The sequence below is a fragment of the Ceratotherium simum genome, chromosome 25, assembly GCF_057802395.1.
Source record: "Ceratotherium simum simum isolate JZ-2026a chromosome 25, ASM5780239v1, whole genome shotgun sequence".
Lineage (NCBI taxonomy): Eukaryota > Metazoa > Chordata > Mammalia > Perissodactyla > Rhinocerotidae > Ceratotherium > Ceratotherium simum.
In genome coordinates, this window is record NC_141924.1 from 20,090,074 (window position 1) to 20,108,385 (window position 18,312).

At 45.3% G+C, this 18,312-nt stretch overlaps 1 protein-coding gene across 1 annotated transcript in view; it reads right to left on the minus strand.

The window, feature by feature from the left end:
* Positions 1 to 18,312, minus strand: part of STAB2 (stabilin 2) — a 153,692-nt gene that overhangs the window by 80,994 nt on the left and 54,386 nt on the right. Inside the window, exons 19-26 of the mRNA XM_004418038.3 lie at positions 16,408 to 16,470; positions 13,621 to 13,707; positions 12,710 to 12,796; positions 11,277 to 11,388; positions 8,651 to 8,831; positions 6,714 to 6,807; positions 5,299 to 5,457; positions 1,085 to 1,180 (exon numbers count right to left, since the gene is read on the minus strand). Of these exons, the coding sequence (XP_004418095.2) occupies positions 1,085 to 1,180; positions 5,299 to 5,457; positions 6,714 to 6,807; positions 8,651 to 8,831; positions 11,277 to 11,388; positions 12,710 to 12,796; positions 13,621 to 13,707; positions 16,408 to 16,470 (879 nt within the window). The remainder of the gene's footprint in view (positions 1 to 1,084; positions 1,181 to 5,298; positions 5,458 to 6,713; positions 6,808 to 8,650; positions 8,832 to 11,276; positions 11,389 to 12,709; positions 12,797 to 13,620; positions 13,708 to 16,407; positions 16,471 to 18,312) is intronic.

The window sequence follows — 18,312 nt, forward strand, 5'->3', positions numbered from 1 at the left end:
TAGAGGTGGGCCCTGGCAGCCATGTTCATAATATGTTACTCTAGTCCCTGGTCATAATTGACTGGCTTGTATGTGGATATCTGGATCCAGCTGGGCTGGTCAGAGCCTTTCTCCTGTGATTTGGAATTGGGACATGGGGAGCTGATAAGTTAGCAGGTATCACTGGTGGTGGGGGATGATGTTGCTCTAACAACAGGGAGCTGTGTACCCCAAGATGCACAGAGAAGCGTTTAAAGTTGGGAGAGAGAGACAGAGACAGAGAGACAGAGAGAAAACAAATGCACAGAGAGAGGCAAAATGAGAGATGGCATTGTCTTGGAGGATTAGGGGAAGAAGAAGCCTTGATCCTGGTGTCTTCAGGTCCTCATTCTGGGTGCTTGGGAAGTCTTGGGTTGTGTTTCCTGCCTATGGAGCTACTCTGGGGTTCTCCCAACAAATTCCTTTTGTGCTTAGGTTGATTTGCGTGGATTCTGTTACTTGCATCTAAAGCACTATAACTAAGGTGTCATCTTCATTGGTTCTGATTTTGGGAGCTTAGTGGACGTTCTTTTGAAAACATGAACATGACCAGCTCTAATATCTTTGCTTATTCTTCCATAATTTAGGCACAAGGCACAACCTACCCTTGAATGGGCATTTTCACCAATTCTTTGGGTAAAATTTTGTTATGACATTCTAAAGGGGAGTCTAGATATCCTTTAAACTATCCCGTTGGTTTAGAATTGCCAGATATAGCAAATAAAATATAGGACACCAAGTTGTAGATGAATTTTAAATAAATGATAAATACTTTTTAGTATAAATTTGTCCTATGTAGTATTTGGGACATACTTGTGCTGAAGGATTGTTATTTAGTTGAAATTCACATCTAACCAGCAATCTTGTATTTTATTTGGCAATCATATGTTGGTTTTTCCAAGCTTTGGAATGGAGTGAAAATTGTAATAACTACTCACATTCTGCTTAGAGACTCCTTTCGGGAATAAGAAAGATTTTGTTCATTAGTAGGCCCAAATATGAAATAACCCAACCTTCTTTCTCAAGTAATTTTTTTAGTAAGGATAAAAGAAATCAAGTAACTCACCAGTGGATGACATTTCCCAGTTTGTTCCAAGCATGAACTTATTGGTTCACAGTCAATCCCATTGCCTCGAAATCCTTTCTTGCACTCACACTCATTCTGTAATTCCAAGAACAGAGTCAGCGGGGATTATTGAAAACAACTTCCTTCCATGACTTGCCCTCACATGGCACTGAAAAATGAACTAGGGAAGCCATAGCTGTTTGGCCCTCCTAGAGAACAGTGTTCGTGTCTTCTGTTGTTACACTTTGGGTTCCGGAGCTGTTGGTCTCTACATTCTATGTTACTGTTTCCCAACCCGATAGTTTCTCGGTACTTTCTTTTTGAATTCATTACCCCAGAAGGACCGTATGGAGAGGTTCAGAGAACTTAGACCCTAAAGAGCATCACATTGGAAAAATTGGCTCCTCCGTTTAAGAGGGATAGGTAAAGTAAGCCATGGCGTATCTACTTGGTGGGGATCCATGCACAGGGCCACTGCTAGTCTATAAAGCACTTTGTCTAATTTAGACAGGCCTCCCCTCTGACCAGGTGAATTTGTGTAAGGCACCACTTCTACATGGAAAACCTACGGGAAGTGGCTTAGCAGGTGGACAGCATCTTCATGCAATAAAAAAATCCCCCTTCCTCTGAGAAGGTTTAGGCCCACACCAGGGTACATACCTTGGTGAGCAGGGTGCAGGCTGGATTTCAGCCCCCATTGCCCCACAGGCTGGGTACTTTGTGCGGTACACAAAATACACCACAGAAGCAGTGGCCCTGATCATACAGCTACTAAATATGATGATGATAATGGGTTGTGTGACAAAATCGGGAAATGTTTGTGTTAAGTGCAGATTAGAAACCAAACAAAACTGTAATTGATTGCAAGAAAGCAAAGGAAAATAAAAACCCATGCATTAAAAAGACCAGAAGGAAAAAATATATCAGCGTATGAATGGTGATTGTGGGGGCTCTGTGAATGATTTTAACTTTTTTCTCTACTTTTTTATTTTTCAAAATGGCTTCCATTATTAAGCCTTATTTTGACATTTAAAATAAATTAAAAAGGAGTAATCTCTTCAAAAGATTAAGAAGGCAGGTATTGATGGACTATTATGGAACCAGCAATGAACCTTTAAGCTGCTCTCAGTTTAGAGAGGAAAACAAAGCATAAGTAGGTACAATATAAATAAGAAGAGTCCAGTCTTACTAAACGCTGGAAAACATGAGCTATTATAAGTCTTACGGATAAACTGGCACACAAGATGCTTCTGTGATGAGGACCATTTGCTGTTCAGAGGAGGGGAGATGGACTGGGAATGTTCTGGAAAGTGGGACATGGCTGGACCTTGAGAGAGGGTGGGAAGAGTGGGGATGCCATTCAAGCTGAGGGCAAATGTCGGAGAAATGCACAGAGGTGGGAAAGCAGGCATGTATGCTTCTAGAAGGGTTATTGAGGGACTGGTCTAGAGAATGGATATGTGCATTCCAGAGGTGATACAATATGACCTCATTAGGTTGTAGGAAGAAAGGAATACAACTTCTATTTACAAATTTTTATCTTTAAGTGAATAAGTACTATTTGCTATGTATGCTTTTTAAGAGAAGTCTGTATATCTTATATATAAGTATATGTATACAGACACACTTGTATACAACTTTAGGTGGTAGAGCAAGACCTTATAAAAAAGAGTATTTAATCTTCTCCATCTGGTATTGAGGTAGCACTTCTCTGCACACCCAACCCTGACAACCTCCTGACATATTGACCCAAACATAGTTTGTTTTTTCAAATAAACATTCATGGTAATTAGGATTTGTGCCCGTCTGGAATATCGAGAAGTTTTCAAGCCAGCTAGTAACTACTGAAGGAAATCCTACATATGGTCTATTTTACTTCATATATAACACCAATAAAAGAACTTTCTCTTCCTCCTTCTCCCCCATCAGGATGATTTTCAAATTTGTCTGCTGTGGGCCGGCCCCATGGCTTAGCGGTTAAGTACGCGCACTCCGCTGCTGGCGGCCCGGGTTCAGATCCCGGGCGCGCACTAACGCACCGCTTCTCCGGCCATGCTGAGGCCGTGTCCCACATACAGCAACCAGAAGGATGTGCAGCTATGACATACAACTATCTGTTGGGGCTTTGGGGGAAAAAATAAATAAATAAAAAAATTTAAAAAAAAAAAAAATTTGTCTGCTGAAAAGAAGATAAAACAAAGAGGGGATAGATACTATTATGGGTTGCATTGGCGCTCCCCGCCCCCCAATTCGTATGTTGAGGTCCTGACACCCAGTACCTCAGAATGCGAACTTATTTGGAGATAGGATTGTTATTATGTAATTAGTTCAGTTAAGATGAGGTCATACTGGAGGAGGGTGTGTCCCTAATCCAATATGACTGGTGTCCTTATAGAGAGGGGAGATTTGGACACAGACATGCACACAGAGAGAATGCCATGTGAACATGGAGGCAGAGATCAGGGTGATGCGTGTACAAGCCAAGGAATGCCAAAGATTGCCAGCAAACCACCAGGGCTGGGAGAGAGGCCTGGAAGAGATTCTTCTTCACAGCCCTTAGAAGGAACCAAACCTGCCGACACCTTGATCTCGGACCTCTAGCCTCCTGAACAGTGAGACAATACATTTTTGTTGTTCTGTGCCATCCAGTTAGTGACACTCTGCTATAACAGCCTTAGCAAACTAATACAGATACCAAGGAATTTTTTTTCTTTCTCAAATGCAATCTGGCAACCCAGGTGAGTCAAAAATTAATGCAATTGCTTGCCAAATGCTTGGCGAGGCATAAGACTGCAGTGAGCTTTTTCATGATCAGGACATTTCCATGGCCGCAATCCTACTACAGTCGACATCACCTCCCCCAGAGCTGATTAATTCCTAAGCAGTAGCTTTCTCTGCCTCAGTCTCCCTTAAATGAGGTTAGGTGAAAGTGATCAACAAACTGTAGAGTGCTACAGACAGATAAAGTGTGGTGAAAGGTAGTGACTAAGAGGGCAGCTCTGGAGTCAGACTATCTGGGTGTGAATCTCACATTATGGTTTATTTTCTGTGCGATGTGAGCAAACTATTTAGCCTCTCTGTGCCTCAATTTCCTTTTCTATAAGATGGAATAATAATAGTATACCAACAAAAGCAAAAATAAACAAGTGGGACTACATCAAACTAATACCTTCTGCACAGCAAAGGAAACTATCAACAAAATGAAAAGGCAACCTACTGAATGGGAGAAAATATTTGCAAATCATATATATGATAAGGGGTTAATATCCAAAATATATAAATAACTCATACAACTCCACAGGAAAAAAAATCTAATTAAAAAATGGGCAGAAGATTTGAATAGATATTTTTCCAAAGAAGACATAGAGTTGGCCAACAGTACATGAAAAGATCTCAACATCATTAATCACTAGGGAAATGCAAACCAAAACCATAAGAGATATCACCTCACATTTGTTGAATGGCTGTCATCAAAAAGACAAGAAATAACACACGTTGGCGAGGATGTGGAGAAAAGGGAACCCTTGTGCGCTATTGGTGGGAATGTAAATTGGTGCAGCCACTATGGAAAACAGTAAGGAGTTTCCTTAAAAAAATTAAAAATAGAATTACCATATGATCTAGCAATTCCACTTCTGGGTATTTATCCCAAGAAAACCAAAACACTAACTCAAAGAGATATCTGCACCCCTATCCATGTTCATTGCAGCATTGTTTACAATAGCCAAGATGTGGAAGCAACCTAAGTGTCCACTGATGGATGGATGGATAAAGAAGATGTGGTATACATACACAATGGAATATAATTCAGCCATAAAAAAGAATGAAATCTTGCCATTTGCAACAACATTGATGGACCTTGAGAACATTATGCTAAGTGAAACAAGTCAGAGAGAGAGAGACAAGTACTGTATGATCTCATTTATCTGTGACATCTAAAAAAAGCCTCCAAAACTGAGCTCATAGAAACAGAGAACAGATTGGTGGTTGCCAGAGGCAGAGGGTGGGGGTGGGCAAAATGATGACAGGGGTCAAAAAGTGAAAAAAAAATAGTACCTGCATCATAAGTTTGTTGTGACAATTAACCCATTCTTACTGCTACAAATGATAAAAAGTTGCAATAAGTTCTAGCCAAAGTACTTCGGTGTCCAGGGCGGGAAAAAGCCACTGCAGGAATCCTGTGTCCTATTTACTCCCTGCCATGTCACACCTACCTGCCCGGGGCCTACGTACAAACATGTCGCGTTGTCGTGGCAGCCGCCAGCGAGGGGCAGCAGGCAGTTGTTGATCTCTGAGCAGTCTCTTCCGTCCCCGGTCCATCCCTGCTGGCACACGCAGGTGTGGGTCCCCGTGCCAGTTCTGATGCATTCTGCCTGCAGGAGGAAAAGAAGAAGCAAAACCTCTGAAACCTCAGTCCAGCCACATGATTCCAAAAAAGGATTTCCAGAGGTACATTCTAGAAACACATATTTGCATGGAGTGCAATGGAAATGATTAAAATGCACATTTCTGTTGAGATCAATGGAAAAGATGAGATGGTTTAAAGAGCAAAATTGCTTGGAGTTGGCCAGCTAATGGTCACCACCACTAGCATTGCTGTCATTTATTGAGCAGGGACTGTTCCTAATGTTTTGCAGGTGTAAGCCATCATCTTGAGGAGGGTACTGTTATTATCTCTGTTTTACAGATGAAGAAACTGAGGCTCAGAGGAGGCAAGTAACTTGCCTAAGGTCACACAGCTGCATAGAAGCATGAACCCGGGTCTATGTGATGCTGGAGCCCAGGCTCCTAACCACTGGACCAACTCCCAGGCCTCTCAGGATGACCACACCAGGAGGCTGAAGAAACAGGGTGAGAGCAGGAGAGGTACAAGCTAAGCTGTTGACATGAGGCTGTCTCAGCGGGCAGGGCTAGCAAAAGAGGAGTCTGGCGGGCTATGGGAAAGCATTTGCCTCTGAGTTAGTTCATCCTCAGAGCCAGGGGCAGTTCCTGAAGGGGTTTCAGCATGGGAGAAACATGATCTGACCCACTTCAAGCCACTCTGGCTGTGGGCACACAATGAATGTCTTGTAGATGGGCAAGAGAGGCAGCAGGGGGACCCATCATTAAACTGGGGGTGATGAATGAAGGTGACTAGGGCCTGGTGATGGTGGTGATATTAGAAAGGTATTAGTGAAAGCAGTGGGGTTCAGGCTACACTCCTGATAATAATAGAATTGGGGCAAGTCACATAACACCCCTGAGCCTCAGTTTCCTAATCTGTAAAACGGGGATGACACCACCTGCTTCATCGGGTTGGTGGGGGGAGCAAACGAGATCACGGGCATTAGAGTCGCTTGTAAGCTGTAGTGTTTGACTCAAGACTTGATTACTAACGATCTCAATGTCTGATTCTCAGGCTGGGTTTTTAAGAGCCCAAAGCCCTCCACACGTGGGGATCTGGGGCACACCCACCGTATTGGATTTAAGAAGTGGAGGCTCACACGGGGCTCCCGGCACCATCTTTAAAATGCAAGGTTCAAACAAACGTGCTTCATGAAATGAAGTCATCAGACACCGCCTTTTGGAGAGCCTTCCCTCAGGATTTCCTAAAAAACTAGGGAGCTTGGAAATGAAGACCAACACTCACATTGTGGCTACAGCTCCCCGGGGTTGATCCCGCACAAGGGTCCATCTCTGAACAGAGGCTTCCGTCACCTTCGTATCCTGCTTTGCAAACACAGCTGCAAAGAAGAGTGAGTGCATGAAATCAGGCCCAGAATGTAAGCACCAAGCCCCCAGAAGGAGGCCAGCTAGACAGGGGTGAACTGGCTCATGGTTTGACAGCTTGCCCTTGTCAGGGAGCCAGAGTACCAAGGTGGTCACGGGCACTTCTGGGGTCTGCAGTCAGACACACCTGGGTGGGAATCCAGGCCCCACCTCTAAGCAGTCGTGTGACCCTGGGTGAGCCCCTTAACCTCTGGGAAACTTTGTTTCCTCATCTAGAAAATGGGTCTAATCATACCGCCTCCCTCATAGAACTGTGGTGAAGATTCCATGAGCTAATGCACGCAGAGCGGTTACCAAGGCCCTTGCACACACCTGTACCTTATCAACCTCGACATCTGGCAGCTTTTCTGCTCTTACTGGACTGGAATCTGCCTCTTTATAACTCTAGTTCTTTTCTCTGGTTCAGCAGAGAACAACTTTACCCTCTCTTCTATGCGAATGTTCTTAAAATATTTGAAAATGACAGTCAGGTGAGATCTCCCCTCTTTCTCTTCTGGTCCTTCAGGTTTCCCACCCCCCCGCAAACACAAAATTCTCAGGTGCCCCATTCCGTGAGCAGACATAGTTTCCTGGCCCCTTACCCTCTCAGACACTCCTTTCACAAAGTTCCACTGTGATACTTCTGCTATTAAATGCAGGCTGTCCGTTCAACCAATATGTGTTGAGTGCCCTCTGATAGGTGCTGGGACACCCTGTGGCTCCATCATGCACCCTGTCACTACTGCAAATTCAGTCATATGTGCTTCACAAAAATTTAAGAAATATATTTTTCGTGCATCAAGGCTCCTAGAGGAAAAAAATACTTTATTTGGTACCCAAAGGAAGAAATGGGTTGATCCATTCAAACACTGGTTGACTGACCTAAGGTTATATGGTATAGACAGACCCATGTCGAAAGTCCTTTGGGGGTGATTTAAGAGGTTTTAAGGGCAATTCTGATGGCTTGTGGTTTTTGCCTTCTGCTCTGGTGTATCTCCTAACTCCTTAGGAAGATGCACTTCTATCTCACAATTGTGAAAGAGAAAAGACAGTCCCTGGCCCCACGCAGCCTACAGTCTAGTGGGGCAGACAGACCACAAATAGCTAAGCAAATAACTGTGTAATCACAAATTAAGAAAAGTGCTGTAAAAATAGGACCAGGAATATTCCAGGCCTTCTCCGCATTTCCCAGGATATTTTTTGGTGGTTACTGCCTTTGAACCAGATATGCCCAGAGACAAAAATTTCCTCTGACATTTCCTCCCACCCCCAGCCCACTGCATATGTTAGAATTAAGGAAACAAATGGTGATCCAATGACCAAGACTTAATTTCTTGTAAGATGCATTTAACAGCGAAGTTATTAACAGCCTTAGGAGGTAAATGTGTTTTTAAAGAGTTGGAAAGTTGGTGGACAAATCTTTACCTTTCATAAAAGCCAATGCTGGAGTGATGATGATAATTACAGTTTTCATGACTGAACACCTATGATGTGCTAGCCCTGTCGCTTTTAAAGTCATTTTTTTCTAATCTCCACAATTGCCATGCTAGATAGGCAACATCACCCTTATTATTCTGATGAGGAAAGTGAGGCTCAGAGAGGTTAAGGAACTTGCCCAAGGTCACACAGCCTGTACGTTTCAAAGCAAGGAGTGCTGCAATTTGAGCCCAGCTCAGTCTGAGTTTTCTCCACAAAAGCCACAGTGGCAGCTGGAGAGAACAGGTCTTAGTTTACAAAGAGTTTAGATACAGGTTGGGCCTGTCGACAGGTAACACAGTGGCCGTGGGCCGTCAAGGGTGGTGCCCCTCGCAGGCCTACCTTGCTGTCCCATTGCTGTATTCACAGGTGGCGTGGATGTGACAGAACTGCACGTAGGGCCCGCAGGCTGAGGTCTGCCTGTGGCAGAATCTCCCCGCGGAGCCCTCTCTGCAGGTGCCGGGGAGGCAGGCCCCGTCACTGTCGATCCTGTTGTCACACGTGCCGTCAACGCACAGACATTCTGAGAGAGAAGGAAGAGGGACACTCAGGGCTTAGGGGACACGCTTAGCATGGGGGCACACGGGTCATGGAGAACAGGGACCACCTCGCCTCACGCCCCACTCCCTCCTGTCGGAGTAGAACCTGGGGCTGAGCCAGGGGAAGGCTCTGGAAGCTATTTCTTAGCATCTCAAGTGTTTCTCAGTGTCCCTGAGAGAGCACTTGGTGAGCCTGGCTGTGCCATCAAGCATGAGAGGAGCTTGGTCTCAAGGCTGCTTTCTATGTATCCGTGTGGGGTGTGGGGGGAGGGGTGGGTTGTGATGGTGGGAAAGAGGCCCAGGAACTCAATTTCCATCTACTGTGTGGTGGGAGAGTTTAGTCTGGAAATTTCTCACCTTTTCACGAGGACATGGTGGAATAAATAGAAGTGATTTCTCATGCCGGCATGGCCTCTGGCGTGTAGCTTATACATTTATTCTTCACTCTCTGTCACAGCAAACCAGTAATAACTGATGGCCAGCATTTGCACACTGACTGTTCTAGGCGTCAGGCCAGCCTTTTACCTGTACCATCTCATTAATTGTCACCAGCCTCAGGAGGTGGGTGCTTGCACCACTGCATTTTCTAGATGAGCAAACTGGCTCAGAGAGGCGAAGCAAATTGGCTACTTGCTGCTAAGTTCCCAGACAGGGACTTGAACTCAGGCTTTCAAATTCCATTTCTATTAGTGCCCATGTGTAAACACAGTAGACCACTATTTGAACTGGCATTTCCACTTGCCTGTTATCATTTTAAACCATAGCTGCTTACTTTGCTTTTGATTATAGGTATTTAAGAATTGCAGCATCAGACTCAGGCTCCTATGCACATGGGAGTGAAAAGAAGGAGATGGAGATTCTCCAAGGCAGATGGCAAGGATTTGGGGGCTCAAATACAATCAGAAAGGAAGGAATCTGTGGTTTTGCTCCAGAAGGGACTGATGGGAGAGAAATTCGTGTGGGTGCTTAGAGCCAAGGTCCAGAAGAAAGAAGAGAAACACAGCGAGCGGGGCTGGAAAAGCTAGATTTAAAACAAAAAAAGACTTTTCAAAACTTTTACGTAAGTCAGGGCTTAATTTGCAAGGAACAGGACCCAGAATGAAGAGGAGGCTCCTTGTGTGAGATGTGGGCAGCCACAGACCAGGCAGGAGAGGCGTTCAAGCAGGAAGCCCAGCACCACTGCCCCCAGCCTTGGCAGCCTGCCCTGCTGGCCTCGTAGAAATGCCACAGCTGGCAGGCTTTGGAATAGACCCTTATTTATTTTTTCTTAGAAACTTTATTTGGCAAAAAGAACATTACACTAGGATCAGCAGCCCTGACTCTGCTGTGCTGGCATCACGTCCATCTTGAGGGGTAGTTGTGAGGATCAGACAAGGTAAGAGAGCGGAAGGGTTGTGTGTTTGTAACAGATGAGTGGAGTTAGTGATTATAATAAGAACTGCTTCCTTTATTGATTACTTGTTAGGTGCAAGCTCTGTGCTAAAGCCCTGAATTATGATCTAATAATCAATAATCTCTGATGTGGGTAGCACTATTATCTTCATTTTATAGATGGGGAAACTGAGGCTCAATGAGAGACTTTTTCCAAGGTCATACAGCCGGTAAGCTGCAGAGAGGGGATTTAACTCCAGGTTGGTTTGACTCCACAGCAAACTCTGATCTACTCCTTTTATTCTATCCTCTTGGAAATATACATCTAAATATACATACAAATAAGCACAAATATACACATGATGTCATTTTAAAGATCACAATGCATTTTCTAAGATTACATAACAGTGTTTTTTCAATGCCTATTATAGAACTTTTGACATGTTCTACAAGCTTTATGACATTTTTGTCACTGAACTTAGAATAGCAGCAATGACAATAATAGATAATAATAACAGCTAGTGTATTGGTAGTGCATACTAGGTGTGAGACATTGTTCTAAGGCAAATGCTTTCCATTTATAACCTGTACTAACCTTACCAGGTAGTTATTATTATTATCCCTATTTTATAGATGAGGACACGGGGGCCTAGAGAGATGTAGTAACCTGCCCAAGGTCACAAATTTTGCAAAGGGAGGGGCTGATGGAAGAGGACTGTTTGAAAGGTAGGGAGTGAGTCTGTTTCTTGATATGGAACTGATTTCAGGTATGCAGGAAGCCGTAAGAGACTGGTTTTCAAAGTGTGGGCCGTGAACCAGCAGTGTAGGCATCCCAGGGAACTTGTTAGGAACGTAAACTCTCAGATACCACCTAGGCCTACTGTCTCAGAAACTCTGCAGGTGGGGCCACAACCTGGCATGTGCCTAAGACATGCCCTGTGATGAGGGCATACACCAAGCAAAGGGGCACATGCCACCAGGCCCACACCATCGGCTTGCTGCAGTACAGCAGGGGTGCTGGCTGAGGAGTGGAGGGAAGCTCTGGAAGGGCAACTTACTTTTGTCGCACTGGGGTCCATATTTATTGGGGTCTGAGCAGAACTGACACTGGGAGCCTTGGAAGCCATCCTGGCAAACGCACGTCCCATTGCCACCGAGGCCGTCCACACACTGTGGGCAAAGGCAGGCCCCATGGGCCGTTAGGACAACACACACCCGTCAAGGAATCCCAGATGCTTTCATTTTGTGGCCTGACTTCTTTCAACGCAGATTCAGTCCTGCTTGAAATGACCCTTGGGACTCCTTTCGGAGAGTGGAGTTGTGTTGGTATCAGGTAGGAAGCTAAAATACGACAACCTTGGGGGTCTCGAGCCAGGATTTAGAACTTTAAGGGAAGTCACTCAAGGGGGGTCACAATGGTGAACTGGAACCTCCAAACAATGACCTTCAGAATAAAGGCTGGCCTTCCTCTGCAGATTCTTGCTTGCTGGGATCCATGACTTCACACGGCCGTGTTTCTCCCTTCAGTGGTAAGCATTTTGCCTTCCACCTCCCCAGCTGTTTCCAGGTTAGATTTGTGCTCACCACCTGGCTACAGGTACCAGCCTCATCCTGTTCTCTGCACCTGCCTGGTGTCCCCACTTGTGGCTGCACAGTTTTTCCTTCCCCTTGAAAGAGGCATATTCTTTTTTTTTTTCTTTGTGAGGAAGATCAGCCCTGAGCTAACATCCATGCCAATCCTCCTCTTTTTGCTGAGGGAGACAGCCCTGAGCTAACATCCGTGCCCATCTTCCTCCACTTTATGTGGGAGGCCACCACAGCATGGCCTGACAAGCGGTGCGTCGGTGTGCGCCCGGGATCCGAACCCGGGCTGCCAGCAGTGGAGCACGCGCACTTAACCGCTACGCCACGGGGCCGACCCCAAAAGAGGCATATTCTAGATGTGGCTTTCTTAAATGCACAAATCTATAATTTCCCGTATGAACCACACCTACTTTTACCTTCATTTGTTTAGCTCCAGCCTCCAAGCTAGATGAGTTAAGATTTGGCCTTCACATTTCGCTAGGTTCTATAGATGGATTAAATAAAGCAATCACTCGAAAGTGCTATTTTTTTTTAAACATCATAAAATCTTAACCCTGGGAGGAATCTTGGAGATCAACACAGGCTAGCCCAGCTATCTCCCACAGGAGAGCGGTCCAGAGAGCCTTCCTGAGGTGGCCAAGGTCATGCAGTCAACAGCAGGAAAGCAAAGACCAGGAGCAACATCACTGGACCTCCTCCCTCCCCACCCCGTCCCAGCCCAGATTCCTTCCACTGCAGACACCTGTTTTTTTAGTAACTGATCTGTTTCTCTTACTTCCTGGGAACAGCGGCTGTCATTGTATCACTTCTTGGTTTAGTGGTTTTAAAAATTATCTTGTGATTTGACTTAAGGCAGGTCAACCCCAGCATTCATGAAAAAGTGCGCATCAAGGACTGTCTTTGTCACCTGTCCATTCCCCGAGCATGGATTCGAGAAGCCTCCTGGACACTGGTTGCAGTCGGGCCCGTAGAAGCCTTTGCAGCATTTTGGTATCTGAGAAACAAAATACGTGTTGCCTTTGAAACCCCAAGCAGAGTGCCAATTCCTCAAAGGAGATCTATTTTAATTTCCATTATTGTCATAAACACCCTTAGTGCCCCCAGTGAGCTTGAGTCTTCCTTTTGAATACGGGGCATGGCTAGTGCTCAGCCATCTGTTCACCACCAACCTACTGAGGGCCGACCTCGGGGGCCAGCCCGGCTCTGGCACCATGGGAACAAGATAGACGAAAGCTCGTGCTCATGGAAGCTATGTTCTAACCAGTCAGGGAAGAGACGATAAGTTAAAAAAAAAAAAGAAGAAGAGAATTGCGGAGAGTGATACAGTTTCATAATAAAGTGGCGTCAGGTGGGGACAGAGGTTGGGGGAGTCTGGGCGTCACTGTGGATTAGGTGGTGATGGAGGAGGTGACAGTTGAATGGAGACTTGAAAGATGAGTCAGGCCCAAGAAAACCTGGAAGAGCATTCCAAGGGAGGGAATGGCAAGTGTGCACACTCTGAGGTGGAAATGAGGGGAAGAGACAGGTCAGAGACATGGCAGAGGGTGGGCCGTGTGGGGCAGCCCAGAGTGCACGCTCTATGTTAAGAGCAATAGGGAACCACGGGAGGGATGGATTCAGGGAAGGGGGTGACCTGGTCTCCATGTAGAGACTCCACCCTTCAATTTCACTGCAGGAAGACATTGCCAAGGCCCACAGACAAACAGTGACCGCACAGACCCTGGGGCCCAAGAGTGGCTCTGGAGCTGCCCAGCCTTGTTGGCTTCTGTCTGGGCCTTGTAGGCCTGGATGAGGGCCCCGGCCACATATGCTCCTCACCTTCACAGTGACATTACAGTATCTGGCACAGCCACTCTTCAGGCTCCTTATTCTGCCAGTGTAGACACATTTGTGTGTGAAGAGTGCCTGGAGGAAAGCCAATGAGAAAAAGCGTTGCAGTCTGCATTTCGAGGTCCTCTGGGCAGTGCTGGGCTTCTACATACACTAGACATTCTAGTTCCATTTTATGTAAGGAAAGAGCACTAGACCACACCAGCACACGTGGGTCCCAGTCAGAGCTTAGTCACCCTCTTTAGGCCTGTTTCCTTGTTGGTAGAATACAGGCCAGGGTTTGCACAACACAGAGCACACATACCTTTACTCCCCGTCTCATGCCATGGCAGACATTGCTAATCAATCAGGGACCACTTTCCTGTTCTTCCTGGATGTGGCTTAGCCTCCCCTTCCAATCTATAGCCATCCCTAAGCTCCTCCTACATAGAAATTTTGGTGCCAGTAAAGAGTCTATCTCTAATTTGTAGAAAGATCCACCAAACACAATAGGAGTAGTCTGAGTTTTTCTCTTAGGAGTATGAGTGTGTAGGGGGGGAGCAGATTTAAATGCACTTTTGCATGCTGTAACCCCTGATGCCTGTGTATGATTATCTAGAACTACCATTTGTTGAGAACTAACTAGGGTTACACTGCACATGTGAGGTCATCAATCTTCATCTCCATGTGGATATTTTTCATCCCTTTTTTATAGATGAGGAAACTGAGGCCCAGACAGGTTAAAGCATTTTTTCTAAAGAACACTGCTAGTAAGTGGCAGGTCCAGAGAATGGGTCTCACCACCTACTGATTTTAGGATATCATAGGCAAGTCCTGTAGTCTCTGTGGGCCTCAGCTGCCCAATCTGTGAAATGGGACAAAAATGCTGACTCTCAAGTTTTGTCCTAAATATTTAGTCCCTGACTCAAATTTTGTGTTAGATGTATGTTTATGTAGAGTTTACCCCTTCATTTTAGGCTCTTGCTCAAGAAGAGAGCCATGAGAACTTCATGGGCTATAAAGTCCTAAAATCTTACAGATATAAAGGAATTCTGGGGTCATTGAGGAAGGAACATTCAGCCCTCTTGTTGGATCTCATGATAGTTAACCAAGTGTAGATCATGGGAGCCTGGGAGGGGCCGTTTTGGGGCTCTTTTGGCTCCAACCTGTGTGTCTCATTTGTCTTCCTCCTCCTCCTTGGCCAGAGGCAACATAGGAACATGGTTCTGCCATGAATCAGCTGTGCAATCTTGTGCAAGGTGTTTTATATTTCTTTGCCTTAGTTCCCAGATTACACAGTGATTATGATGATAATATACCTATCTCATAGGTTTGCTGAATAAAGCATTTAGAACTATGTCTAGCACACACACAGTGATCACTGTGACGCTAGTCAACATGACCTCCTCTTTTTTCCTCCCTCTCCATATGCCCTGGTTGACAGCATCCCGAAGGACTCAGGGGTGATGGCTTCATTAAGCAAAATAAATATCTGAACACCTGTGTCTATTTAATTTTAATGTTTTGCTTTATTAAATGCTTCACAATAGGATTGCGTTAAAGAGCCCATCACCTTCCTTAGTGATCTATCCCAGGGGTTAATGAAACTCCTCATTGGGATGTTCTTTCTTAGGCAAAATTAAAGGCAGAAATTTCTATCATCAGTTTTACTTAGAACACTTAGCTTTTACCATTAATAGAGTACTTGGCATATGAACTATGAATTATTGTACAACTGTCTGTTTTCCTTTTAGGATAGAGCTTCTAAAGACAAAAACAAAACAAAACTGTATCTTATGCATCTTTATGCCCCCAGAACCAGCACTATAATCCTCAATAGACGTGTGTGGAATTCAATCCAACTTGAAAAGGTTTTGATGGTCTTAGTGTCATTTTCTTGATATTTCTTGTCTTTATCTCCAGAATAATGCTTGGGAAGAGCAAATATGAATGAAGAGTGGCAGAATATGCCATCCCAAATTTGCCACTTTCGCATCAAGATTATTTTGAGCTAAAGGCACTTGAAAAACAGCAGATACAAAAGGGATGCTCTGATCTCCCCTTTTCTTTCTGAAAACAGGAGATAAACTCCCATGTGAAAGATGCCCACCCTGTACCACGGGAAAAGAAACATCCTGTCACCAGAGAGCCGAAGCTGGGAAAAATCTGTACGAACAGACCTTGTTGAAATAACTGATCTTCCTATAGCCTTCCCATACATTTTAGTTACTTTTCCACAATTGCCTCTCTTTATTTAACCTACTGTGTCAACATTTATGTTTTGCCACTTCTTGGGGTCTTCATTCTCCTATGGGGGCTCCCATGACATGTAAGAATTGGGGTACTTTTCTCCTGTTGATCTGTCTTATGTCAATTTAATTCTGAGGCCCAGCTGGAGACCCCGAGAGAGTGGAGGTAAAGTTTGGCCTCCCCTACACAAACACTGGATTTTATTTAAGAGGGAAAAGTAGAGAAGGAATGAACCTTGACTGAGTGGCTTCTTGCTTTAGGTATTGGTCTTGGGTTTTTGTCTGTACTAAAGCTGCTGTTGTTGTTATTATTATCACCTACAGATGAAGAAAATAAGAGTAAGAAGGCTAAGCAACTCACCTAGGGTTAATGAGCAAGGATTCAAACATTAACTATCTACCATTCCCCATATCGTAGGCTAAGAGCTGACCTTATATTACCCCAGTTGGAATTAGTATCTTTCAGGAAGGAAGGTAGAAAGGAGGAGAAACCACACCAGTGGGGTGGGCTTGGGTGATGTGTGATTTCACGTAGCTGCACACTCACTGTGGGCTCGGAGTTAGCAGGACATTTGCTCCAGTACACGAGCGAACAGCTCACGCAAGTGCCCTGGAAGGAAAGACAGCTGATCAGTACAGGCGTCCCTGTAAGAGGGGCAGGGGACCACGCCATCTGGCCTCATGCTTCCTCCCTGTGAAGGGGGTTCCATTAGTCTAAAACTCCTGGCCTCTCTCCCCACCGCCCTCCTCCCCAGAGAGAAGGAGTGAAGTCAGTGCCGGTGGGTTTGGGAGAAGGAACTGAGCCTGCTCAGAGCAGTACCTTCCTCTCTCTCCTTCAGAGTCGGATTGTCTACAGGCCTCAGTCTTCTGACCGACTCTCTCTGCTGTGCAGAGAAGGACCTGCCCCTGAGGGGACACTGCAGCTGTCCACTTGTGTCAGGGACAAAGTATTAACAGTGGCCACATACTTAAGGCCTTCTTCGTTCTCCAATTAGCTTAGCTGAACATTGACTCTCTGCCTTTCGGTCTCCCGTTCTTGCTCTTTTGGTTCTGAATTCAGGAGGAAGGAAAGGGGTGTGTGCCTCCAAATCTCTCCAGGTCCGTTCTCTGACCTTCTCTATCGGGCTCTGTGCTCCAGCAGGTAGACCTTGAAGGATGGTCTCCTGGCCTCCCTTGCCAGCTTCTTTCTGGTCTTGGCCAATGTGAGGCACCAGCAGGATACTGGTGGGCAGGAGGAGGGCAAGGTCAAGGCATTTCTTCCCTGCTCCCTGTCTGCTTGGGCACCATCCCTACAGGCCTGATGGACCTCACTTCTTCCACTCTTCCAGCTCTCACTGGGTTCAGGTACCTCCAACCCCTCTCGCCGCCGACTCTCTGGTTCTGGGGTGGGAATGGTTTCCTACCATTGCTTCTTCTTGGATGCCCCAGCATAACTTGCTGGTTTCCTTAGCCCTGCCCATCCCTCTGTAGTAGCTTCATCATTAAAATCTCTTCATTTGAACCATCGCGATAAATTCTGTTTCCTGCAAAGACCCTAACTAGTACAGAGAGTTATTAATTAAACCTCTAAAATCCAAACATACATGCCCAAAGGCAGCTTTGGATTCAGCCTGGTGACAACTGAGACTTCTAGAAGGTACCAGCTGCTCCTACTCTTTGTTAGCCCTAAATACTTTCCAGAGAATGCATTTGTCCTTTCAATAAATGTAACCAAAACCATCCTAAACCATGCAGAGAAGACAGATTTGACTTTAAACCCAGAGAAAATAGTAAAAGAAGACTCCATTCTAAGGCAGCTAATGGGAAGCTCTTTTCCTTGTGGAGCCAAAATTTGCGTTGCGGCTCAAACCCACATCTTGATTCTTTGCTTTGGGGAGATGGAGAACAAGCTTTTGAACAACCTGGAACAGAGTAACCCTACCACAAGGCAAGCAGTTAGGGCTGCCCTTGTCCCTCCCTAGACTTCCTTCCCTGAACTTGAATGGCAGCTGCTCAGGGTGGGGGAGCTCTGAAGGAGTCTAATTATTGACTCCTATTGAGTCTTTTCTGTAGAGGCCCTGTTTTCCTAGTATTTTAATCTTTGGGATCAGAGATGAGACTATTCTTAGCTGACCTGTTCTGATCTTCATCCCAGTCCAAGCCAGATGATATGCCTGCCAATATTTTTTTCAAAGAATGAACCAAATGTAAATCATGGCCAGGGACTGGCTGGGAAAGTGACTGAGGTTTTGCCCCTCTTAAAAGGGGTGCTGAGAATTGAATCAAATCCCCCAGATGGTATGTGACTGGCATGGAGGACTAGTACCCTCACAACAGCCTAAAATATCTCAGAGTCGTTACATCAGTTAAGAAATCTGGAATCAAAAGAATCAGCCACAGTCCTGTGCCAGGTACTCCACTAGCTCTTTCCAGCCTTCATGACAAGAAGAAGAGGGATCAATGAAATAAAATC